General features: G+C 44.9%; 1 protein-coding gene across 1 annotated transcript in view; it reads right to left on the bottom strand.

Annotated features, from left to right (window-relative positions):
- LOC114039799 (zinc finger protein 16-like) overlaps positions 1 to 15,846 on the bottom strand; it is a 50,315-nt gene extending 34,469 nt beyond the window's left edge. Inside the window, exon 1 of the mRNA XM_027857674.1 lies at positions 15,775 to 15,846. Within this exon, the coding sequence (XP_027713475.1) occupies positions 15,775 to 15,807 (33 nt within the window). The 5' untranslated portion in view covers positions 15,808 to 15,846. The remainder of the gene's footprint in view (positions 1 to 15,774) is intronic.
- Between the last annotated feature and the right edge of the window lie 10,642 nt (positions 15,847 to 26,488).

The raw sequence follows: 26,488 nt of genomic DNA, 5'->3' as shown, positions 1-26,488 counted from the left end.
AGCTTGAATGAGACTCCTCTGGCAATAAGGTACAGACAGAGTGGTATTCCCTTGGTCAGGGCCAAGCAAGCCTGGCTCCAAGGATGTAGGATGACCATTAACACTGTCAGTCCTCAACAGGAAAATGCACAGTGTATTGAAGAGTGGACTGGGTTGCCTTGGGAGCCAGCAGTCTTGGAGCAAAGGCTGGATGAGCACTGGGCAGAAATGCTAAAAGTAGCCCTCTTGTGCAGGGATGGGTTAATAAGCCAAATGACCTGAGATTCCTTTCAACTATGGAGATTTTGGTGAACTGGTGAACTGGTGAAGAAGAAAAGTCTCAGGGAGAGCATCATCACTGTCTTCAAACACCTGAAGGTGGGAGATGAGAGCTTAGACTTCTGGTTGGTCTGACTGGGCAGAACTAGGACAATGTAAAGACAGCAGCATGATGACTGCACATGTATAACCTATATCAAATTGATTGCCTTCTCAATGAGGGGGGCGGGGAGAGAGGGAAGGACAGAATTTGGAACTCAAAATTTTTAAAAATTAATGTTAAAAATTGTCTTCATGTGTAATTGGAGGGAAAATATCAAATAAAAAAATTAAGGAAAAAATGGCAGCATAGAGGTAGAATTCAGCTTGATATGGGGAAAAACTCTCTTAATGATTCAAGTTGTCCAAACGTAAAATTGGCAGCCTTGGGAGGCTGTGAGATCTCCATCTTTAGGGGTCTTCAGGCAGAGATCAAATCACTCCTATGGAGGATTCTGTAGAAAGGGTTCCTGTCCATCACAAGTTGGACTCACTCACCTTTGACATCTGACCTTTCAAACGACAAGATTCTATGACTATGACTTCAGTTACTCTGCAATTCCTCTTCAGAAATAAACTTGCACTGGCTGCCCCAAAGGAGAAAAAAGCTCTACAGAAAGGTCATGGAAGAATGAAACAAGCAGAAATCTGCTGCCCTGAGTGTTGCTGGGAAGTTGGTGGGCTGAAGGTGTGCAGGTGACACTGCCCATTTCCGAAGGTAAGAAGGTTGGGCAGTTCCAAGACAGATGTGGAAGGGAGGGACGGGGTTTCAGGGGTGGATAGGGTAGGAACAAGAGGAAAAGACTATTGGTCTAACTCCCGTAGAATAGAAAAATTCTTAGGAAAGTAGCATTTGAACTAATGGAGAGGGTGGCATGCCACACTTGGGAAGGGTTTATCTGTGCACAAAGGGAGAGAGGACTGGGGACATAGGCAAATGGCTTAGCTCAGCTTCCACAGCATGATCTCCAACTTCCTTCAAAAGCCATTGGATGGGCTACGTCACATATCTGCCACCAAGGGCAGTGAAAATGGTTTTATACAAAGGGGAGGGGATCTGTTTCCACTAAAGCCACACTGTGCCATGGAGCTAACTCTGAACTCTAGAGGGCCATGCCAAGGGTGCACCAGCACTGACAGATCTTACAGAACTGGAAAGCCTTGAATATAGACCTGGCAACATACCATGTGTCTATCATCCAAGGAACATCCTAGCTAAGTTCTGAGATTCATCACCAGAGAAAGTACCTGAGTCGCAGATTTTTTAAAAAGTATTCAAGTAAGGGAATCCAGAGAAAGTAAACTATGAGCCCCACCCCACCCCAAGGTGGCCCAGGCTTAGGAGGACAAGGCCTTCAAGGAAAGGCAGATGACATGTACACAGGGTTAGCTACAAGTAGAAAATCTTACAAAAGTAGATGTCACTCAAAGTGCTTATTTGTAAACACAGACAATTCTCACTTTACCATAAATTCACATTATGAAAATTGGACTTTACATAAAGAATTTCAAAAGAAATCCACATTCCAAAAAAACCACCTATGTTAACTTTACTGTACAGTACTGCAAGCTCTCTCTCTCTTTCTCCACTCCTGCCAATTGGCTCAGTGCTCCATGGCCTCCTCCCACCCTCAAAAATAAAAAACCTGTCCAAGTGAAAGCAGAGGAATGGACTCTTGGAGAGACCACCACCACTGCCAGAGAGGAAACTTTTTTTTTTTTTGGTGAGGCAATTGGAGTTAAGTGACTTGCCCTGGGTCACACAGCTAGTAAGTGTTAAGTGTCTGAGGTCAAATTTGAACTCAGGTCCTCCTGACTTCAAGGCCAGAGCTCTATCCACTGTGCCACCTAGCTGCCCCCCCCAGGAAACCTTTGCTTGTTCTGCCCTCCTGCCCATGTGTCCAACTCCCACATGTCTGTCTTCTGTCCACTTATGCTCCAGTACCATATGTCTGTCCTTGGCCCCCCTGTGTGTCTCCCATTCTCTCCTGTCTGTGTCAGGTCCCCATGTGTCCGCCCCCCTGCATGTTCTTCCTCTCAGTTCCAGCCAGGCCTCCACATACTCCTTCTCCTGTTCTTGCTTCTCTGTCTTCAGCCCCCCACATTTCCTTGAACTGCGTGCCAGTCCCCTCCTTCTGCAGGTGTTCAGCCCCCTTCTTGTCTACCTCCCTCCTTTCTTTCCCCATGACCACAGGCAAATTTGCATTACGTAAAAATCACTTTATGTGGAGTTCTATGGAACAGTCCACTTATGTAACTTGCCAAGGCACCACCAATCTACATAATTTATTAAGACAAGTTAAGATCTTATTAATGGCAACATGTTAGAAGGCATAAAGTTGAGTGACCCTGTAATGTCAAATAGTTCCGGTAGCCTATAAGAAATGCTGACAAAATAAAGCTCCGGCATTTTTGAAGTTAGTTTTAAAAACTGTTGGGTCAAAAGCAGAGATGGTTTCTTCCTATGGAACCTAGCCCAGCAAGGTCCAGGGCTCATTGAGTCCTGGCATCAACTCTAAAGACTGAGAAATCTGTTTCCTCTCCAAGGGTAAGGGCTATCCTGGGTTCCTAAGTAGGGAAGCCCTTTTTACCCTTGGTGTGGTATAACCTGCTGACAACTAAGATGTGACTTACAACCCAGACCCCAAAGAGAACACACGCTTCTCAGCTCAGTTAGGGAAACAATGATTAGAAGGAAGCCTTTCCAAAACTACGGAAAGAGGCCCATAAGAAGGCTAGAATTAGAGCTCAGATGAATTTAGGGGTGGAGAGTGGGGGGGGGTGTAGGTTAAACACCTTTGTAGAGAAACATCTTTGGGTAACAACAATAACAAAAACAACTTAACCTTAAGGATAGCATATGCTTATCCCTGGGGTGAAGGTATAAAATATTCACTCCTCATGCTTATCAACTGGGAATGGCTGAACAAATTGGGGCATGTGATTGTGATGGAGTACTACTGTGCTGTAAGTAATGATGAGAGGGGTGGTTTCAGGGAAAAAAAAAGCATGGCAAGATCTATATGAACTCATGCAAAATGAAGTGAGATCATTGTGCACAGTAACAGCAAAGCTGTCAAGATGAATGACTCTGTAAGACTTAGCTATTCTAATCAAGACAATGAACCAAGATAATTCCAAAGGACTCATGATGAAAAAATGCTATCCATCTCTAGAGAGAGAACTGATAAACTCTGAGTGCAAACTGAAATCTAAATTTCTTGTTTTATTGGTGGAGGTTTGTGGTTTTGTTTTGTTTTGTGATATGGCTAATATGGAAATACGTTTTACATGATTTCACAGGTATAACTGATAAAATTTTGCTTACCTTCTCAGTGGGTAGGGGAGGGAGGGAGTGAATTTGAAACTCAAAATTTAAAAATAAAAGAATGTTTAAAATAATAAATTTTTTAAAATATTCACTCCCTCCAGAGAATTTGGGGTGAGTAAACCTTTGGAAGAGGTAAAAGCGACATAATATAATTTAGATCCTTTTCCTTCTGGTACCCTGGGGGAGGATGATAGCAAGGGAAGGACAAGAGGTGGGAAATGAGCACTCACTGCCATCTCTCCCTCAGGGAGTAGGGGAGGAGGTGTGCCCACGCCTGCTACTACCTCTCCTGAGCAGGGAGGCGACTGGACGTGGGTTGCCAGCTCTGGAAAGAAAAGAACAAGCAGTGCCTCTTGTGGGCTGAGGTGGGGTGGGGGCAGGGAAGCACAGGAGCCATAATGAGCCCACATGCCGGTGAACACTGACCATTTTATGTCTGTGCCAGTGTTGTAGGTCCCCACAAGAAATCAAATAAAATCTTTGGTGATTAGGAAACTGAATCATTCTATAGCTTCAAAAGAAATCAAATATTGACTTGGTTTTCAACCCTCTGCTCTCTCTACACTCTCTTCCTTTGTGATCTCCTTTATTACCCTGACTTCAACTATCACCTCTATGCAGGTGACTCTTAATCTGTATATCAAGCCCTGGTCTCTTCTGCACTATCTACCTCCAATCCCATTACAGGGATCACTGCATACTGGAAAGAACCTGGATCTGGAGTTGGGGCCTAGGTACAAATTCAAATGCCAATAACTATCTGAGTGACTGTGGGTAAAAATCCCAACCTCTATGGACCTCAGGTCTCCTAATTATAAAATGGCTCTGGAAGGGTTGTCTTAGAGGATACATAAGGTCTCTTCTGGCTCCAAATCATATCATCCTAAATCTGACATCAACCTACATGTCCCACCAGCATTTTGGGCCCAACACTTTCCCAAAATGGGACTCATCTTCTTCCTCCTATACCTTGCTCCTAAGTCCTGATCTGCCAATTGCATCGCCTCTCTCCACATCCAATTCCTTGCCAAGTCTGGTCATTTTTGCCCCTTCTGCATTCACCCATTCATTACTTTGCTACTACCATAGTTCAGACCTTCATTACCTCTCACTAGGATTGCTGCCAAATGAATCCTGCTGTCCTATCCAACCCATCCTACACACAGCTGCCAGATATGCCTTCCTAAGGCACAGCTCTGATCTCATCCCTTTCCTGTTAAAAACAGCAAAGCCCCAAATTCCTCAGCATTCCAGGGCCTCAACAATCTGGCTGTAACCTGCCTGGCTGGCAGGTCTTATCTCACAGTCCTCTACTTCACACTCTGTATTCCAGTCAAACAGGACCACTTATCATTCCCCAAACTTGTCCCCACCCTTTCCGACCTGCAGGCCTTCAGGCTTCGCTTGCCCTCCCCCAACCTGGGTGGGTGAGAATCTTTTTGGTCTAGCAAGGTCCCTCTCAGGTGTCAAACATTTCTTAAACAGCTACTACATACCAGGCTCTGAGAATACTGAGAGAAAATTAAAACTGCCCCCTGCCTCAAGGACCCTATATTTTTCTAGAAGATGTTGGGGAAGGGGAGGGGAGGGGAAAGTAGTATTGACACATAAGTAAATACAAAATACATTTCATTTTGGGAGTGGAGGGAAGAACGCTAACAACTGAAAGATCAGGAAATCCCCCCTTAGAAGAGGTGGCATTGGGATTGAGGCTGGAAGGAATCACTGACACCTTAGATTTCTCACAATGTCCTAGCTGGGGAGGAAGGAGGAATGAATGGAGGCCCTACTGAACACAGGCCACACAACACACCCCCCAGCTGATCTAGCAGGTATGTTTGGGCGGGCCAAGACAAGTTTTATGATTGGTTCCTTCATGCTTTTGTACAGGTAACAAGAACAATGTTTTTAGAGCCAGAGGCCTTCCTGAGGATACAATGGTGATAATTATGATGATAATTCACATTTCTAGAGGACAAGTTTAAAAAGTGCTTTCCTTACCATCATCTCCATAATGTACAAGGATCATTTCCACTTTATAGATGAGGAAACCAAGGCTATGAGGTAAAATTACACAGCTGTTGAGTGTCAGGGCTAGGATTTAAAGGGTATGACTCCTGACCATAACTCTAGCACTCGTTATACACTGCCACTACACTTGTTCCAAAAGGGGAAAGAGCAAGCAGGGTTGGTGTCTGCAGGTATTTCTAGAATCTTCCAAGCCCCTAAAGTTTTCTCACTGATTTAGTCTAAAAACAGAACAGAAAATGTTCTTACAGAAGGGATTTCTGGACGAGCTGCCATGTGTCAGAGATAAAACTTAAGCCTGGGTCTTTTAATAGTTCTTGGGCCTGGAATCCCCTCAGAGCTTGTGGGCTTTAGGGCAGGTCTCCCTATTCCTTACATAGAAGCTCACATTCTTGAAACGAAGAAAGCCAATCCTGCTGTACATCCCCATCATGAACCTCACTATATCACTGCAAGGAGGCCACTGATCACGGTTTAACAAAGACAAGAGCACAAATCCCTAAAGAGCTTTACAGTTTCAAAGAGAATCAACTTTTACTACTTAATTGGATCCTCATAAACACAAGGAGGCAAGTCAGGGTCCATTATTCCTATTTTACAGATGAGGAAACAGACTGAGAAGTAAAGTGCCTAGTCCCTGGGCCAATCAGTATCGAGATCTGGACTAGAACCAGGTTTGCTGGTCACTTGGGCTCCACAGTCTGGCACTGTGGTTCCTTTCCAAGCTTATCTCCTACTCCTCCTCTCCATGTGCATTGCATCCCTGGCAAACCAGAAGACTGAATGGACTTGTCCTATGCCTATCCTGAGTCTTTGCTTACGTTGCTTGCCATGCGAGAGTACTCTCCCTCCTCTTCTGCATCTGCTGAATTCATACTCATCCTTTGAAACCCAACTGAGATGCTCCAAGTCTACGCCTCACACTTTAGATGTGGTCTGTGTACAGTGGGACTATTACCACCTTATTCCTGAAAGCTACTCTTCTCAATACAACCTTATATCCTATTAACTTTTTACCCTGGTCTTACCTCCTCACTGTGGTCATCCCCTCCAGGCCCATCCTGGGCCCTCTTCTCCTCTCCTTCTTTACTATTTCTCTTGGTGATTTCATCATATCCATGGATTCAATTATCAACTTTAAGTTGATGATCCTCAGATCTATTTGTCCAGCCCTTACCTCTCTCCTGACCTCCAGTCTCACATCTTCAACTGTCTATTGCATATCTCCAACTGGATGTCCCATAGATACATTAAGTTCAACATGTCCAAACCTGAACTCATTATCTTTCCCCCCAAGCTCTCTTCTCTTCCTAACTTCCTTATTAATGTCAAAAGCACTGATGGCCAACTCCAGTTGTCCTGATCTATATCTTGCCATTGGACCCAGATGGCTCCAGAAGACAGAGTGAGGCTGGTGACTACACAGCCCTCCCTCACTTAAATCCAATCCACTTGCAAGTCATGGCATCACTTCCCTGATGTCATGGTCCTTTTCGAGAATGAAGGACAAACAGGAGCAAGAGCACCGTCATCCCTAGAACTTGGATGTCACCCTCAACTCCTTGCTCAGTCATCCCCTATTATCCAATTTGTTGTTAAGTCCTATCAATCACTTCTATATGCCTTCTATCCTGGTGCAGGCCCTCACTACCTCATGCCTGGACTATCCAGATAGGCAAGTCTCTCCAACTCCAGGCAATGCTCCATTCACCTGTCAAAGTTATCTTTCTAAAATGCAGTTCTGACCATTTGACCCCCTATTCAACAAACCCCAGTGGTTATCTATCATCTCCATAAGCAAATGCAAAATTCTTTGTTTGGCATTCAAAGTCCTTCCTAACATGGCCTCTTCCTACCTTTCCAGTCTTTTTAACCTTACTCTCCCCTCCTCCCACCCCAGCACTCTGTGATCTGATCCAGTGACACTGGTCTCTTTACCATTCCTTAAACAAGACACTCTTTTTCAGGCATTTTCACTGGCTCACCTCTATTCCTGAAATGCTCTCCCTCATCTCTGCCTCTAGGCTTCAAGTCCTAGCTACAATCTCACCATCTCTGAGAAGCCTTTCCCAGTCTTCTATTCTACTAGTCCCTTCCTTCTGATGATTATCTCCAACTTATCTTTCATACAGTTTTACATAGTTGTTTGCATGTTGCCTCCCCCATTAGACTGGGAGCTTCTCATGATCAGGGGTTATTTTTTGTCTATCTTTGTATCCACAGAGCTTAGCACAGTGCCTTACACATAGGAGGTCATTAATAAATGCTTGTTCACCTTGGCTGCCACTGATCCCCAAGATCCTCCATGTCTTGCCATATGTCCTGCTACTTTCTCTGCTAGAGCCTAAGGAGTACCTGGCCTTTCCATATGCCATGAAGTGAACAGGAACACAAGTCCTCCTTTGCACATTGTGAATTTAAATGAGAACATGAGTTTGTCTCTCCAGTGCTTAGCATGGTGTGTGGCACATAATAAGTTCTTAATAAATGCCCTTCCATTCCATTCCACTGAGATCACTGCTGACTAAAACTAGATCTTTTTCAAATTCACAGCTGAGGAGGGACCGGGGAGGGACAGGATTTTTGCTCAGGATAGGTGGGACAATAATAACTGACAACTTGCAGAGCTGTTCAATGCTTATTTTGCTTCTGTTTTCTCTGCCAAGGAGAAGGAATGACCTTTGCACTACCAACAACAGAACAAAAATGACTCACAGGCAGTTGGTGCCCAATATAGGTAAGGCTTATAGCAAGAGCTCCTACTTTTTCTTAATGAATTCAAGTTACTTAGACCAGATGAATTACATCTTCAGGTCCTGTGGTAGATGTGATTAATGAGCCACTGTTACTGAAAGATCATGGAAAGTAGGAGATGTACACAAGAATGGAGAAGACATGCTATTACAATTTCCAAATAAGAGAGAAGAGACTAACTGTAAACTACGGGCTGGTGAGCATGATTTTGGGGAAAATTCTAGAATGGATGATTATAAAGAAATGTTGGGGAACATCTGGAAAGGTAAGCAGTGATTACAAAGAGCCAATAATGACTTCAATAAGAATAGGTCATGGCAGACTAACCTAACTGCTTTTTTTTGACAAGATAACTAAACTAGGAGATGAAGGGAATGCTATGGATATAGTATACCTAGATTTCCCCAAAACTTTTTATATAAATGTGGTATTTCATATTAGATGGAGAGAAATGGATTAGAAAAGGATACAACTAGATGGATTCAGAAGTGACTGGATGACTAGACTCAAAGCGCAGCTAGTTGTTAAGGGTTAAATGCCAACATAGCAGGAGGTCTCTAGTGGAGTACCCCAGGGATCTGTGCTTAGCTCTGTGCTGTTTAACAGTTTTATCAATGACTTGGATAAAGGTATAGATTGCACGATCACCAAATTTGCAGATGACACAAAGGATGGCAGAGTCAGGCTAGGGCAATGGATTCAATCTAATAAGATGAAATTCAATAAAAATAAATGTAAAGTCCTACACTTGGGCACAAAAAAAAATAAACTTCACAAGTACGAGAAGGTATATTTAGTCAGTCAATAAACATTTATTAAGCTCCTGCTATTTACTAGACCCTGTACTAAGCATCAGGGATACAAAGAAAGGCAAAAAACAGTTCCTGCTCTTAAGGAATTCCCAGTTTAAAGAGGGAGATAATATGCAAACAACTTTGTACAAATAAAATATATAAAGGATAAATATGATATGGCATCAGAGGGAAGGTGCTAGAATTAAGGTGGATAAACCTTATCTGGAGTACTAGGTTCATTTCTGGGGGCTGTGATTTAAGAAGAACTGGGGATGTTTAGCATAAAGAAGAGAAGACACAGGAGGAACATGAAAGCTGCCTTCAAGTATCTGAAAGGCTGTCATATAGAAGAGGGTTTGGAATTGTTCTCTTTGGTCCCAAAGGTCATTATAACATCTCATATTATTATTATGGAGTAGATGGAAAGGTATAGATTAAATCAGAATACAATTAGATGGATTCAGGACTGACTGGACAACCAGACTCAAAGTATACCTGGTTGTTCATGGCTCATGGATGGTCAAACCAGAAGTGATGGGTGGAAGTTGCAAAGAGGTCAATTTGGAACTCAATATCAGGAAAAACTTTCTTACAATTAGAAACGTCCAAAAGGAGAACTGGTGTCCTGGAGAAGTGGTGGCAGGTTTCCTTTCTTTGCCAGCATTCAAGTGCAAGCCTCATGATCACTTGTTTGGAAGGTGATATATGGGTTGGACTAAAGGCTGATGAGGTCCCTTCTGACCCTTAAAATCCTGTGATTCTGTTCTGTCCAGTCTTCCCCTCCCATCCTCATCTTCTCCCACCTGCCCCTGCTTCCATCTTTTGTATTTTATTTAATTTTATTTTGATATTTTATTTAACACAAATAAAAATTCACAAAGCAGTATACTCCTTTTCTTGCCTCCTTAGGCTAGCATTTGGGTGGGTGATTGACAACTAGGCAAGCTTCTCCCTCCACAATGACTTTAGGATTCTTGGAGGAAACACTGTGAGCAATCTCTACACAGAGTAAGATTTGTTGCAGGTCAGAAGCATTTCTTGCTCTCTGATGCAGCATACCAAAAATTCCTGAATGTGTTGTGCCTTCTTACTGCATCCCTAACCAACACAGGGCACCAAGAGCTGGCCTCTTTTATGACCTTCTCTTGGTTTATGGAAGTTTTGCTTGATCTTGCTGGACATGTCAATCCAACTGGTGTCAGATGAACTTTTTGGTTCTCTTGTTGACTATTTTAGGATTCACTGAGGATCTGAGAGCAGGCATGTTACAATGAGATGACAGCCCCCTACCTGGGCAGGGTCAAGGGAAAGAGATCTTCTGTCCCCATCCTTGTTTTTTTGTGGGTGTGTGTGATTAAGTGATGGGGATTAAGTGACTTGTCCAGAGTCACACAGCTAGTGAGTGTTATGTATCTGAGGACAGATTTGAACTCAGGTCCTCCTAACTCCAGGGCCAGTAATCTATCCACTGCGCCACCTAGCTGTCCTGTCACTATCTTTTAAAAAGGGAAGTTGGATGGGTAAGTTCTCTGTGTATCCACTTCAGACAATTCCCCCTTTCTCTTCTTCAGCACTGTTTCTTTAGGTGTTTTCAGGATTTTATGCTTGAGTGCTTCCTGTCCTCCAGGACTGAGTTCCTCTGTAGAACTTTAGTCTACTGGATCCTGCTGATGCTTCTTCTAAACCCTCTGAAATCTGTTCTCACCAAATCTAGGGTACGTGCCAGCCCATTCCCAGTTTCCCTCTATCACAGAGGCTAAGATGGAAAGGATACTTCACTTGGAACTTCCCATCATTCCTACCTCAGTGTCCAGTTTTACCATGGGGATAAGAATCAGTTTCATAGTAAAATTTCCCCTTAAGTTTTTCCACCCTTTGAATTAAGTTAATTTCAATAAAGATTTATTGAGTAATAGGGATGTGAAAGAAAGATATCATTCCTGCCCACAAGGAGTTTTCATTCTACTGGGGGTTGAAAACCATACATGGATAAGAAAATACAACCTATTTGTAAAGTAATTTAAAAGAAAGCCCTAATAATGACTATGGGGGAACCAAGACAGAACCGAGTTTTGTCTGGAGGTGACACTTGAATTGTGCTTTGAAAGGAGGGAGGGACTCTAAGAGGTGGCAGGGGGCAAGGGGAGAGTATGTTACAAACGCAGGGAAACACTTGGACAAAGACTGGGAGGCCAATGTGACTGGAGTGCAGCATGCATGAACCAATAAACCAATTAGGAAGCACACGTTAAGCCATGAGGATACAATGCCAGAAGTGAAAACTGTTACTACCACCAGGAGTTTACATTTTGTGGAGTGAGACAATGTAACCATATGCAAACCAACACAAGGGCAATTTGGCGGTTTAGGGAGAGGGTGATTGAAGTTGCAGGAATCAGAAAAGGTTTCATGTCGAAGATGAAAGAAACGAGAGCCTAAGTTGTGGAAGTGAAGAGAGTGAATTTCAAGGATGGGACAGCCCATCCTAAAGGCAGAGATGGGACATTGAGTCCCATTGGTAAGGAAGCACAAGAAGGTCAGCTAGCTGGACTGTCAGAATCTCCACTTTAAGGAGGATACTCAAGCCAGCCACATCCTCATTCCTCTCCAGGCTGCACCCTTACTCCCTGGACTTTATCTAAGGGGCCCCAGAAACTTCTTCACCCTAGAAGCTCACTACAAGCCTGGATTTCTCCCATCAGAAGCACCTCCCTTTTACCAGCTAGTTCCTCTCAGAACTTCCATTTTATGAAGAATGCCCAGGCCAGCCATCTTCAGGCTGCAATCCCGAGCCTTCAGATTTTCTTTGCAATGGACCCTTTGTCTTCCCCACCTCCTTGAGGGCAAGGACTGTCTTTCTTTCTCCTTGTATCTATACTCCCATCACTTAGCACAGTACTTGGCACGTTACTAAACACTTGTTGACTTGGATTCCGTGTGGGAAGGGAAGCAATATATGATTGGAATGGTAGGTTAGGGCCAGGTTGTAAAGGGCTTTAAAGCCCTTCACACTGAATTTTACTGAATAGGACAGTGAGATGGTCAGACTCACATTGATGAAAATCACTTTGATGGTTGTGTAGATGATATATTGGAGAGGGGAAACGCCTAAGGAAAGGACATCAATTGGGAGGTTATTGTAATAGTCCAGGTGAGAGGTGCTGAACACCTAAACTTGAATGGTGACCATAAATAGAGAGAACAGAACAGATGTGAGAGATGTTATGGAGTGGAAGTAGAAATGCAAGTTTGGACATTTGATTGAACATGTAGGGTAAGAGAAGGAATCAAGAATAATGCCAAAGCTGTGAAACTGGGCGATGGAAGGATAGTGGTGCCCCTCAACAGAAAAAGGACACTTGGAAGAGAAAAGAGAATGATGGTTGAGATACCTATGGGTCACCTAGTTTGAAATATACAATAGGCAGTGGGAAATGCAAAACTGGTATTTAGGGCAGACTAGGATTGGATATATAGCCTTGAGTCATCTGCATAGAGATGTTAATTAAACCCATGGGAATTAAAGAGGTCACTGAATGAGGTGGGACAAAGAGAACAGAAGAGGGGCCTAGGACGCAGCCTTGGGAAACATTCTACCGTTGGTAAAGGGGTATGAAAGGGATGAACCAGCAAAGTAGGAAAGGGATGAACCAGCAAAGTAGAATGAGGATGAATCAGATAGATAGCAGGAAAACCAAGAGAACAGTAGCATGAAAAATCAAAGGAGCGAGCATCTTGGAGGAGATGGTGGTCAACCATGTCAAATGCAACAGGGAAGTCAAGCAGAGAATTGAGGGGGAAAAAACCCATCAGATTTGCCTTGGTAACTTTGGAGAGAGTAGCCTTCAACTGATTTGATATAAGTAGCTGGATTACAAAAGGTTGAGAAATGAATGAGAGGAGAGGAAGTGGAGACAATGGGTGCAGACAACTTTTTCTAGGAGTTTGGCTGTGAAAAATGAACAATAGAGGGAGTAATGAGTGTAATGAGGGTTTTTCAAGGAGACTGGGGAGTGTTTGTAGGCAGCAAGGAAGGAGCCAGGAGATGGAGATTAAACATTAGAGGGAAGACCTGGAAGAGAGGGGATGATGGTGGGAATGATCTGCTGTAGAAGACAGGAAAGGATCAAGAACAGAAGTAGAGCGGTTTGCATTGGTGAGAAGGGTCACCTCCTCAGAGACTGAAGGAGAGAGTGAAGGAAGATGCTAAGATGTTTCGAGATATATGAAGGGGAAAAGATAGACAAATGGTCTCTATTTTTTTTTCTAGGCAATGGGATTAAGTGACTTGCTCAGGGCCATACAGCTACTAAGTATCAAATGTCTGAGGCCAGATTTGAACTTGGGTCATCCTGACTCCAGGGCCAGTGCTCTATTCATTTGGTCTCTATTTTCTCAGTAAAGAATAAGGTGAGATTTTTATCTCATCATAAAGTGAGGACCTCATAAGCTGAGACGGGGTATGGTATGGTTTGGAAACTTTTGTGGGGAGCAGGATAAAGGATAAATTAGGGTATAATCTAGCCTAAGGATTTTGCATTTTAACCTATAGATAATATGGAGCCACTGACAATTTTTTGGTAGGACCATCAGTAAGGCTAGTAAAAAACTTATGACCTGTTCTTTCCACAGAGAGCTCTATCAGATGTCCTGATCATTGAAGTCCCCCCACCTCTACTATGTCATGCTAGGCTAGGTTTGTGATATTTCCTTAATTCATCTATTTCCTCCTTCTGTCCAAGTGGTCTATAATATAATCAGAAAACAATCTGACTCCTGTTTCTGTTTCCATGCATCTTTATGTAAATGCTCTCCTTTATGCTACCCCATTCTGGTTCCCGACTATTTCATTTTGTATGTCCCCCAATGTCTAGCACAGGTACTTAATAAAAAGTTATTGGTTAAATTTGCTTGAATGAGGGTATTTTAATATACAAAGCTGACTTACCCTCCCTTTTACTTGTCCTGTTTTATTTGAATGAGATACACCCTTCATATTCTAGCTATGGGTCTCATCCAACCAAGTCTTAGTAACACCCATGAAGTCAAACTTTCTCCTTGTATTGGGATTTCTTGCTCATCATGTTCACCCTGCTTGTTTACTGACCTGCTTAGGGAACCAATGACCCAGGTCTTCCTTTTTAGGAGCTGACACAATATAGCTGAGTCTAATAAAGCTCAATATTCTGCCCTATGCATGAGTACACTGCTACACCTACAAAAGGGTTTCACATCTGGTGTCTGTGCTCTGGTCTCCAATCTTCTCCAATCTCTCCCCAACCCCTACTTGATTCATTCATTGATTCATTGATTCATTGATTCATACAATAAACATTTATTAAGCACCTATGTGGACAGAACTGTGCTAGGCAAGGAGATATAAAGTTTAGATAAGATATAGCCTTGCCCTTTTAAAGGCTTACAATCTAGTCTGGAGATAAGCTACAAACACAGGTAAGCATAATACATAATATTACATGGTAAATGTGAAATTTGTAGGGGAAGATTATTACCAACTGGGGAAATCAAGGAAGTTTTCCTAGAAGAGATGACATTTCAGCTAGGCTTTAAAGGATGGGTAGGAATTCACTCTACACCATAAATGTGCTTTTCCTAGTGCATTTATTTGCATAGAAAGAGAAGCATACAGAAATAATAACAAAATCAAGTTAATCAAAAAGATTTCTAAAGGAATTCTATTCAGTTCAGTCGAGAAGACTAAAAAAATTATTAAACTATCCTAGCTACTTAACATTTCCCTATTACTCCCTATAATCCATATAATTTGGACCACAGTGGTCCAAAAGATATTGTATCTTTCCTCCCAGAACCCCTTCTCCCCATTTCCCTCCTAATATGGATTTGGAATAGCCAGGTAATCTGGACAAAATTAATTAATTCCAGCTGAACCCAGGGTAACTCTAGGTCAATCAGGAAGTCACTGGCTGGTTTTTAGTTCTCCAAACATACCTTTTTATTCAGTGATTGTAGTGGAAAAGTTATGGGCCTTTCCAGGCCTTTTCGTGGGATTTAGAAGAACAAATCCCAACTATAAAATCTACAAGTTATGTGGCTGTGGCAAGTTAGTCTACTTCTCTGTGCCTCAGTTTGCTCACTGTTAAAAATTCATATAAGACTTCCACCACTGGTTCACAAAATAGTTGTGGGGAAAATATGCCATAAACTTAAAAGCACAGAGAATAATTGTAATAATAACAAAAAGTGTTTATATAGGGCTTTTAAGGTTTGCAAAGTGCTTTACAAATATCTCATTTGACCCTGACAACAGCCCTGGCAGGTAGGTACTGTTATTTTACACCCATTTTATATTTAAGGAAACTGAGGCAGACAGTGGTTAAGTGATTTACCCAGAGTCACTCAGCTAGTAAGTGACTGAGGAAGAATTCAAACTCACATCTTCTTGATTCCAAGACCAGTATTCTATCTACTGTGTCATCTAGTTGCCCTTAACACTTTACAATGACCCCTTTTTTACATGCTAGGGGAAAGGGGTAGATAAAAAAAGAATGAAGAAGTTCTGGAGATGGAGTCTCAGGAAAAATAGCTCACCTGGGGCCCAACAGGCAGGAGCTCTGCTGCCATTGCCTGGTCTCCTGGGTTCCCCTCAGGGAGTCAGGGAGGAACCTGATGAGTAGCCAGAGCTGGGAAAAGAGAAAGTTATATGTGGAAGACCAGTCCTGGCTTGTGATTCCCCCTCTATGTCACTCTGGGATTCCCTAGTTCTCACAAGAATAGTACCTGGATCCTCCCCCCACTGCTACCCCCATCATCACTATGAGCCATGAATATGTCCATGAAGGGCTGTTAGCTGCTATTAACTGTACATAAGGTACCAGAAATCCCATTCAAGTCTCATCTCTTCCAGCAAACCCTGCTCTGACTGTTAAGTATATTCAGCAACCTTTCAGCAATCATGAAGATATGAAAGGTTTACATGTCCCCTCTGAAAGACTTGAGACAAACTAATCCTTTCTCCTTTAACCTTTCAAGCTTTATCCCTTCTTAACTGTTCACAACAGCAACCCCACTTCCCGTCCCTTTTCAAGGCTTGGCTGCTCCAGGAAGACTCCCCTTGGCTCACCTCTGCTCATAGTGACAGCTTCTTGAGCACTCTGCATGCACTTTAGGATACATGTTTATTGTTTGGTTATAACAAAGTTCAAGCCCACTCCTCCAACAAGGCATCTCCCACAATTGTGTTAAAATTGTATGATTACTTGTTAGATGCAATAAGAGGTAACTTGCTCAAAGATCTGATTAGCATTATCAACTGAGGCAACAAACAGGGATACATTTATGCTCTGGTGTTCACCCCTATTATGTACTATATTCTAAGCTATGATTCATTTAGAATGAGAAATCTTTGTACATGGTAAGGTCTTTCAAATGTTTGTTTGCAAATGACACTGCACTAATTACCTAAGCCCCAGTTGATTATTGGGTCTCCTCAATGAGATCCATAGCAGCTGAGAAAAGATAAGTTGAACAATCTAGATGGGAAAAACTAGTTGGATGAAAAATCTTTATTGGTCAGGTTATGATATGCAGGTGGATGGACAGGCTACTGAAACAGTCTGGTAGTATATTTTTCTAGGGCAGGTTCTTCAGATGGACAACAAGCTTAGCAGACTGTTCAGCAGTCTTGATCTCAAGACGTTTTGTAGCACAAAACTCTATTTAAAAAAAAAATCTTTTGAAGACAGGCATAATGACCAAAGAGAGTCAAGAAGACCTGAGTTTGAGAGCAGCTAGGTGGTGCAGTGAACAGAGCACTGACCCTGGAGTCAGGAGGACCTGAGTTCAAATCTGGCCTCAGACACTTGACACTTACTAGCTGTGTGACCCTGGCAAGTCACTTAACCCCAATGGTAGGCAACAAAAAAAAAAAGAAGAAGAAGAAGAAGACCTAGGTTTAAGTCCTGCTTCTGATGAATCATGTATGACTTTGGATATGTTAATTAACCTCTCAGTGCCCCTAGGCAGTTCTCTAAGCCTGCCAACTGCAGAGAAGCTGCCAATCTATATTGACAGAAGGATTTTCGTCATAGACCTAGTTTAAAATATTTCAATGACACTGTAAGGCTGTACACCATGTGAGAACAATCTCCAAGGAATCAAAATGGTGGGAGACCCAAAGAACAATGGTGAACATAAGGTGGGCTGTAGCATATTGCCATGGGTGATATCCTTGTGAAAAGTGGCAAAAGAGGTGTCGTCCATAAAATGTATGATCATAAAGGGTGGTGGTGGGGGAAGTTACATAGAACAGCCTGAGGGCTGTTTAAACCCACAGAGTGTTTAAAAACCTCAAGGAAGGCCTGCAGCACACTTGACTGGTTCTAGGGAGGACTTTAGTCATGCCACAGGACAGGCTGAGATTTGAACCAATAAAAGGAATACCTGTAGACCATGGAGCCACTGAAGTACCCAGGACACACAAAACCTACCCTACACCCTGCTCTCTAATCCATTCTTCCAATCTAGACTCCAGGAAAGAACCACATGTTCTTCCTCTACGCCCTGCCATAAAGCCCTAGTACATGCTGGACATAGAGAAAACTCAATCAACATCTGTAGGAGGGGGCTTTTAGCTCCAACTTTGGTTCCAGGCAATAAGGGAAATTCATGGAGTTGGGAGGGATCTTCCAGGTCATCTCATCCAATTCATACCCAAATGAATCCTTGGTATCTATTCAACTTTATGTCTGTAAGTCAAGGATTAAAATCACCAAAGAAAAGTGAACTTTCTGCAGACTTGTTTAGCAAGATGGGCAAAAAGGGATCTGCAATCTTTTCAGAGTAGCTTTACAGGGCACAGGGAGAAAAAAGATCATGTATTTTCTAAATTCCTTGGAACATGAATAGCTGTTTTAAAATCTGTATTGATGGGAAAACCAGTCACCTCACTGAATTTCTGATACAGATTACCTGAATTCCTCAGAGAATAGAAATAGCCTCAATGGGAATCTGACATATGGAGACCTAGCACACATACAAAATATAAATGCATAGACATGGATGACACACGGAACAGAAACATGAGTTTAATTCATCATCAGTTAAAGTTGCCTTCAAATTCTCTTTTCATATTTTAACTGGCTGAATCTAAGCTGAAAAAGGCCTCTATTCGACTCTGCAGTCATTTGAATAATCAGATCACTACTGGAATGATTCAAAAAGTAGCACCTCCAAGTTCTGAGGGAGGAGAAATGGTTTTTAAAAAGTGACATGGAACCCAAGGGAGAATTTAATTGTAATTCTATCTCCTCAGTCTAAACTTGATGAACTTAAGCTCTTATATTAATCTTCCACAGAGACAACAGAGGGAAGTAGAAGGAGCCTGTCACCAAGAATCAGAAAACCTGAGCTCTACTCCTGACTTCCACTAACTCTCTATGAGACTGTGGGCACAACACTTTCTCTAAGTCTCAGTTCCTTCATCTGTTAAATGGGGCCAATCATCCCTTCCCTCAAAGACCTGTTGTAAAGCTCAACAGAAAACAGATGCAAAGGCACAAAGTGCAGTTTACACACATGAGATGTTATCATTGATGGAAAAACCTGTATTTTTAGTTCTGGCTAATTACTTTAGTAATTGCACCATCATTTCACATGAAGCTTGGATGGTTCTCACATACAGACAATCATATTTCTCACACATAAAGACACCTGAAGCTCAAGACTGGGAGAAGGGAACTAAATCATAGGGTTCTGCCAAGAGGGCAGAAACACTGTCCCGATCCCTTCTTCTGGTCAAGCACCTAACATGGGGCCCTCCCTCCCTGCACACACAGCAAAGCAAAATGTTCACAGTTGGAACTGGAAGAAGATCATTTGGCATAAACCCTTCAATTTACATGAGGAAACAGATCCAGCTAAGCAAACATCTAGTAACATCCCTGCACCTCTAAAAGCAGCATTTGCTAAACCACAGGTCAGCCAACGCAGAATAACTCTCACACACTGAACAAAAGGCAGACCTGCACAGCACCACTGCAAAGGTTTGACCCCAAAAACATAAGCTTAAAGGACCTCTGGGTGCTCCTAAATGAGTCCTAACAGCTAAGACACTCAGGAAACTTGTGTGACTTACACGCTATGGAATAGAGCAACCGTATATGGAAGGTGTGCAGCTGTGACTGGACAGGTTTGAATATGCCTGGTGCAGTGACTCTTGTCTCCCAGTGAGTTTGTGTCAGTGTGGGAATGTAAGTGCCTGCACGATATGCACAAATTTGTTTGTGTCTATGTGAACACACTTGGATCTGCCCAAAAATGTGTATCTCCACACAACTACCCACCTGTGTGTCAATCCTCTACCCATCCATTCAAGAGTGTATCTATCTTCTCCTGGAACCCCTTTTAGCAGTGCCCAAAACACCCTAAACCCTCAAGCCCCAACCCACCCTTCTAAGGATTCTGTCTTGTAGAAACACTTAGGGGATGAAGGGATGAAAGAATGGAAGAGGGATGACATGGAGGGATGAACTTCATGGAAGGAAAGAGGAGTCTATAAAGGGAAAAGGCTGAGGACACTTGAAGACGGGAGGGGAATCGAAGTAGTGCGAGAAAGGGTTGGGTAGAGTCTACAAGAGAAAAAAGGGGGAAGGAGAAGGAATTGGTAGAGGGAGGAAAAGCTATGGAAGCTGGGAAAAGAAGAGGATTGTAGGGGGGAGGATCCCATGCACCGAAGAGGACCGGCAGGGATGGAGGAAGAAAACTGAGAAGTGGAGGGGGCTAGCAGGGGCACAAGGAAGAAAAAGGGACTGCAAAGGAGACCCAGTTCAGGGCAGGGGAAAAAAGGGCTGGTAGAGGTGTGACAGGGAAGGGGACCTCATGCAGGGGAGGGGGCTAATTGGGAGAAGACTGTGCAGGGAAGGGAACTGACAGATCTCAGACAGAGGAGATGCCTGGCCTGCCAAAAGAAGAGGAAAGAAAGGGACTAGAAGGGAGTGGATCTGTGGAGGTTTGGTGGGTTTAGTAAGAGAGAATGCTTGGTGCAGTGAAGGGGGAGGAGAGGAATTGGAATTGGGGGGATGGAAGGAGGAGAAAAGGAGACAGTTGAGGAGGGGAACCTCTGCACTGGTGAGGGCTGGTCGTACCTCAGAGAGAGGGGATACCTGGAGGAGCAAGGAGGGGGAACCTTTGTGCAGGTGAGGGGGTGAGTCTGTGAAGGGGAGGAGGAAGATAGAAGGGAAAGGAGGGAATCCATGAAGGGGTGGGGCAAAGAGGGGGAGATGAGAAGACCCTGTGCTGGGAAGGGGGCTGGAGAAGTGAGAGGAGAGGATCCGGTGCAGAGGAGAGGACTAGCTGGCCACGGGGACAGAAAAGGGGTTGGAAGGGGAGCCTGTAAAAAGGAGACTGGTGAAAGGGGTAGGGAAGAGGGGATGCCTGGCAACAGCAAGAGTGGAAATCAATGCCGAATGGAGGTGTGAGAAGGGGGAGAAGTTAGGAGGGGAGGGTATCTACAAAGGGGGGGGATAAAGAAGGGGAGAGAAGGGGACTGGAAGGAAGGAGACCCTCTGAAGGGGAGGGAACTTGTGGGCATCGGAGGGAAGGGGGGCCTGGAGGGGAAGAAAAAGGTGTCAATGAGAGACTAGAGGGGAGCACTGCAGGGGAGTGGACTGCTGTGGGAGAGGGGAGGGAGCCCTGCAGGAGAGGGGCCTAGAGGAGGGGTCGCCGTGTAGGGGATGGAGGCAGCGGGGAAAAGAGGCTGGAGGCGACCTTGGGCAGGGAAGAGAGCAGAGGGGGCCGATGGGGGAAAAGGGGGGCCCTATGGGCAGGGGAGGTGGCCGGGAGTAATAAGAGGGTGTTGAGAGCAGGGGAGAGAGTCAATGGAGGCCAGAAGGGAGGAGTCTAGGCAAAGGAGGGGGTTAGCGGGAGCGAGAAGGGGGGAACCCTAGCAGGGAATGAAACAGAGGATGGCGGCAGATCGGGCCGGGGGGCGCTGCGGGTAAGGAGGGGCTGGAGGGGACGAGAAGGGAGACCCCCAAGCAGGGGCGGGGGGGGGGGGGGGGGGGGGGGGGGGGCGGCCCGGAGGCGGGGAGGGGGGGGGGGGGGCGACGTTGACGAGAGGAGACTCCGAGGACGGAATAGGGGGGGATCCTGGGCAGGGGAGAGAAGGGAGGACCCTGAATAGGAGAGGAGACCGGTGGCAACGAGGAGGAACCGCAGGTAGAGGAGAGGGCCGACAGGGGCGAGAGGAATGGAGGCTCTGGGCAGGGGAGGGTGCTGGCAGGAGCTAGAAGCGGGGACCGCAGGCGGGGGAGACCGACCGATTGGGGCGACGAAGGGCCGCAGGCAGGGGAGAGAAGAAGGGAGGGGGCCTATGGGGGCAAGAGGAGAGCCAGGACAGAGGCGAGGTGGGGGGAAATCTGGGCAGGGGAGGGGACCGGTGGGGGAGAGAAGGGGAGACGGTAGGCATGGGAGGGGGCTGGCGGGAGCAAGAAGGGGGGGACCCTGGCAAGGGAGCCGGCAGAGGTGTGGGGGAGTCCCCGGGGAAGGGAGAGGGAAGAGTGGGGGACCAGGAGCAGCGGGGATACCAGAGGGGGGAGGCGGAGAAAAGGGGATGGCGCAGGCAGGGGAGGGGACCCCAGGCCCTCCCCGACTCTCCTCCTTACCCCTCCACGTCTGGGGCCGGCCAGGACTCACCCTCCGCTCCGGGGCCGCGCCGGGGACCGGGGCGGTGGACACAGACCGGCCCCACTGGACCCCGAACCGCCCCGACGGAGAGAGCCCAATCTCCCGGACCGGAAGTGTCGCCCCAGATTCCCGCCCCCCTTGGGGGAGCTGCCCAATCCTAGATCGGAATGCGCCTGGGGCCGCAATAGGCTGCAGGGAGGACTCCAAGTCTCGGTGGTCCGTCCGCCCGTCCTTGGCCGGGCCTGCGCAGAATGGGGTGGGCGGGCCCTTGCTTCGACACGTGGCTATGTGGGGGGAGGACAGGTGGGGGTGTGAGTGCAGTTATGTACTTTTAACGCCTTCTTAGGAGGGGGTCGTAGCGACACCTAGTGTTACCAGCGAGATCTGGAGCCATCTCCATAGGAGGGGCAGATCCTGAGCTGCGGGCGAGAGGCCGGGGGCTCTGGCGACCACAAGTGAGGGAGGCCGCCCCCAATGAAAGGCCTCGGTAATCCTTGTTCATTCACGCAGGAAACCTTTAAGTTTATACATAGTGTGTGCAGAGCTCTCTGCTGAGCTCCAGGAGACCGGCCACAGTCGGCCTTGCAAGAGCGCATAGACGATCACCTTAGACCGGTACCAAGCCCAGTATTGCTTGATAGATGCCTGAGAGTGATGAACAACTGAGTGGTGGTAGCCAACTAGCATTTATTAAGCATGTCACTACCATGTGTCAGGCACTGTGCTAAGCTCTGGGGATCCCAAAAACAGTTCTTTTCCTTAGGGTCACAATCTAATGGGGGTGGGGGAGAGACCATGCAAACAACTGTACCAAATACAGACAGCATTGGGGAAGGCCCGGCGGGAATTTCAGAGGGAAAATACTAAGATTAAGAACTGGGCAAGGCTTCTTAGCCAGGGGAGCCAAGTAGACGGGTTGATGAAGAAGAGAGCATTTCTGGCTTGGGGGAGAGCCAGTGAAGGGCAGCTTGGCCCGTGTCACCGAATAGACAGGGGGGTGAGGTGCTGCTGAATATAAGAAGGCTGGAAAGGCAGGAAGAGACAGGTCATGAAGGGCTTTGAAAACCAAACAGAAGATTTTGTTTTTGACCCTGAAAGTGATGTGAGCCACTGGAGTTGATTGAATAAGAGGGCAATATGATCAGAAGGAGAAGAGAACCAGAGTGTTTCTTGAAGGAGATGTTTTAGGATGATCAATTTGTGACGTCAGAAGGGGAACAGAACCAGGCTTCCAGGAGGACACATTTTAATCAATCCATTGGCACTTCATAAGCTTGTTTAGTCAGTTTGTGCCAGGCACTCTGCCCTGAGCTAGGGACATTAAGAAATGAAAGTCTCTATTCTTAAGAAGCTTAGACTACCATGATTTCCCATTTCACATGTTGATGTTGTCTTTCATTCTGGAAGTGTTCATATTTGGGAGTTATCTTCTATGTACCTAGTTATTTGTCTGCATTAGACAGACCATAAGCTCCTTGAGGGCAGGGGCTTTTTTTTTTCTTTAATGTGTATTCCTAGAGGTTAGCCTACTGCCTGTCATACAGTAGGTGCTTAATAAATGCTTAATGAATGACTGGCTGACCTAGCAGGGAAGACAATATATACACATATAAGTACATACAAAATTTACACAAACTAAGTCCAGGGTGATTTTGGTTGGGGAATTGGGCAGGACCTCAGGTAGAGGGTGGCCCTTGAGCTGAAATCTGATGAAAACTAGGGATTCTAAAAGAGGAGAAAGGAGAAGTAAGTGCATTCTAGGCTGAGAAGACAGCCTGCTTAGAGGCACAATGGAAGGAGATGGATTATCTTGTGTGAGAGGAACACCAAAAGGCCAGTTTAGCTGGACCAAAGATTGTATGAAGGGGAGTAATATATTTAAGGGGAGCCTGGCCGTGGGGTCAAATAATCCCCCCATGTATAATAAACCTAGGGAAATTCAGTTGGTTTTTAAGGACAATAGTAATAACAAATTCATATATGCCGAGGAAAAAACTAGCTCAGAGTTTAAGTGGCTTTGCACATGATCAGACAGGTACTAAGTAGTATAATTAGAATCAGGTCTCTTAACTATCAAATCCAGCATCTAATTTATCAAAGAGATGGATGAAGGGTATTCTAGGCATGAGGAATGTCATGAACAAAAGAAGGAGGCTGAAGTATGTAGCAGTATGCTGGCAAGGGGGTGGATGTCCATTTGGGCTGAGCCAAAGAGTCTGCAAAGGGGTGTCATGAGATATGGTTGGAAAGTTAGGGTGGAATCTTATTGTGAAAGTCCTTAAATGCCAGGCTAAGAGTTATAGAATCGAATTCTAAGAATTACAAGGGACCTCAGAGACCAACTTGTTCAATCTCTATCTGACTAATAACTTTTACAAAATTAATGAATGGATGAAAAAGCATTTATTAAGCATTTACTATGTGCCAGGCATTGTGCTGAGCACTGGAGATACAAGTGTAAGGGACAGTGCTCATCCAGGAGAGGATAAGTAGGGAAGTGTGAAAGCAGATCGTGAGATAGCATGAATGAAGGGCTGGAAGGCAGATGGTGAGATGGCACAGATGAAGGAGTGGATAAGATACAAAGGGCTGGGGGTTTGGGGCTACAAAGATACAGGGGGCTAAGTGAGCTAGTTTGCTCTCAGTCGAGACAGCTGGATTCTAGGAAGGGCTCAAAAATGAGCCTCTGTTTGAAGATCTCCAATGAAGAACTTTGCAAGTCAACCTATTCCACAGAAGACAACAGAAAACTAAACAGAGTGACAGAGGCAAAGGAAAGAGATGCCCATCATGCCCTAGCCTGCAATACTGTGAAGTGAAATGAACCCTGAAACAAGAGGCAGGGGGTGTGGGGCCAGCAGAGAAGAAAGCAGCTTGGATGCTCAGACGCTGTGGATCAGTGCTCTGTCCTGTTAGGCCAAGAGTGAAAGAGGACTAGACTAGGCAGAGCAGGGCAGAATATAAGCAGCAGCTTATTAATTAGTTTTCCATTTCCCTGTATCATTGAGGGGAGAGAGGAGGAAGGGCAGCAAAAACAAAAACCCAAAAACCAAAATGAGATTGCCAAAAATGGAGCTCAGACCCAGTGTAACCATAGCTCCTGCTGTAAACACTTACCTAACACACCCTGCTGGATTGACTTGTATCTCTTCCTTCTATAATGTGGAAGTAGCAGTTCAGACCAGCACCAATCCCCTCCCCCCACACTTGAATATAGGAAGGAAGAGCCAGTTTGGAATTGGGTGCCAGGGCCATAACCCTTTGTTGTTCTCCTTGCTTTTCATTTCAAGTAATGCCTTCTGCTTTGAGTTAATGTGTTCTCTGACTGGCTGGTCAAACATTTACTATGTGCCAGGCCTTGTACTAACCAATGGGGAAAGAAAGAAAGCAAGGCAAAAACACAATACCTGCCTTTAAAGAGTTCATATTCTAATGAGGGAGACAGCATGCAAGCAACTATGTACATACAAGATATAGTCAGTGTAAATGGAAGATATTCTCAGAGGGAAGGCACTGGCAGTGGGTGGGTGGGTATGTGGGGACCAAGAAAAGCCTCCTTCAGAAGGTGAGATTTGAGGTGTCTTGAAATAGGCAAGAGAAATATCTCTGGGAGAGAAATTGTGATTTTTGTCCCAGTTGACCACCCCATCCTCCTGAATATTTTAGTAGATGCTGACCCAAAGTGTGCCTTGAACCTGAGGCAGCTTTAAGGGAGACATCAGCTATGAGTATATGCAAGAAAATCCAGGAGAAGAAAAGAACACTAATAAACTAGGGAGGATTAGGAAAGGTTTCCCTTAGGAGGCGAGGGAGTACATTCCAGGCATGAGGGACAGCCCATGCAAAGGTGGGAGATGGAATGTGAAGTTCAGGATAACAGTTAGCTGGCCAATTTGGCAGGAATGCAGAATACACGAAAGGGAGTAATACAAAGTAAGTCTGGAAAGGTAGGAGCCAAATTGTTGAGGGCATTAAATGCCAACCTAAGGAGTTTGTATTTGATCCTAGAGGCAATGGGGAGTTGATGAAGATTTTTGACCAGGGATGTGATATGGTCAGACCTATGTCTTGGCAGCTATATGAAGGATGGATTGGGGAGGGGAGAAACAGGAAGAGGGGAACCTAACTAGGAAGTTATTGCAATAGTCCAAGAGGTTCTGAGGGCATGGCTAGTAAGAATGGCCAGGTGAAGTGAAAGGAGACAGAAGATAGGTATGTTGTGGAAGTAGAGTTGTAGATTGAGGGATAAAGGAGAAGAGACAAATTAAGGATGACTATAAGGTTGTGGACTGGGATGCCTGAAACCATGGCAATACCCCTAAAAGAAACAGGAAAGCTTGGAGGAAAGAATAGGAATAGGAAAGAATTAGATAGGAAGCATGATAAGAGTTCTATTTTGGATATGTTGAATTGGAGACATGGATCCAGGTGCAGATGTCCAGCAAGCAGCTGAAGATATGGAATTAGAAATTGGGCATGATTAAGGATGGATATATAGATTTGGGAATTGTCATCTACATAGGGATGATAGTTGAACCCATGGGGGGTGATGAGATGAGATGAGGTGATGACAGGGGAGAGAGAGAGAGAGAGAGAGAGAGAGAGAGAGAGAGAGAGAGAG

The sequence above is a fragment of the Vombatus ursinus genome, unplaced genomic scaffold, assembly GCF_900497805.2.
Source record: "Vombatus ursinus unplaced genomic scaffold, bare-nosed wombat genome assembly UNPS02012319.1, whole genome shotgun sequence".
Classification (NCBI taxonomy): domain Eukaryota; kingdom Metazoa; phylum Chordata; class Mammalia; order Diprotodontia; family Vombatidae; genus Vombatus; species Vombatus ursinus.
Note: the sequence above shows the minus strand (reverse complement) of the source record. Positions and strands in the feature narration are given on the sequence as shown.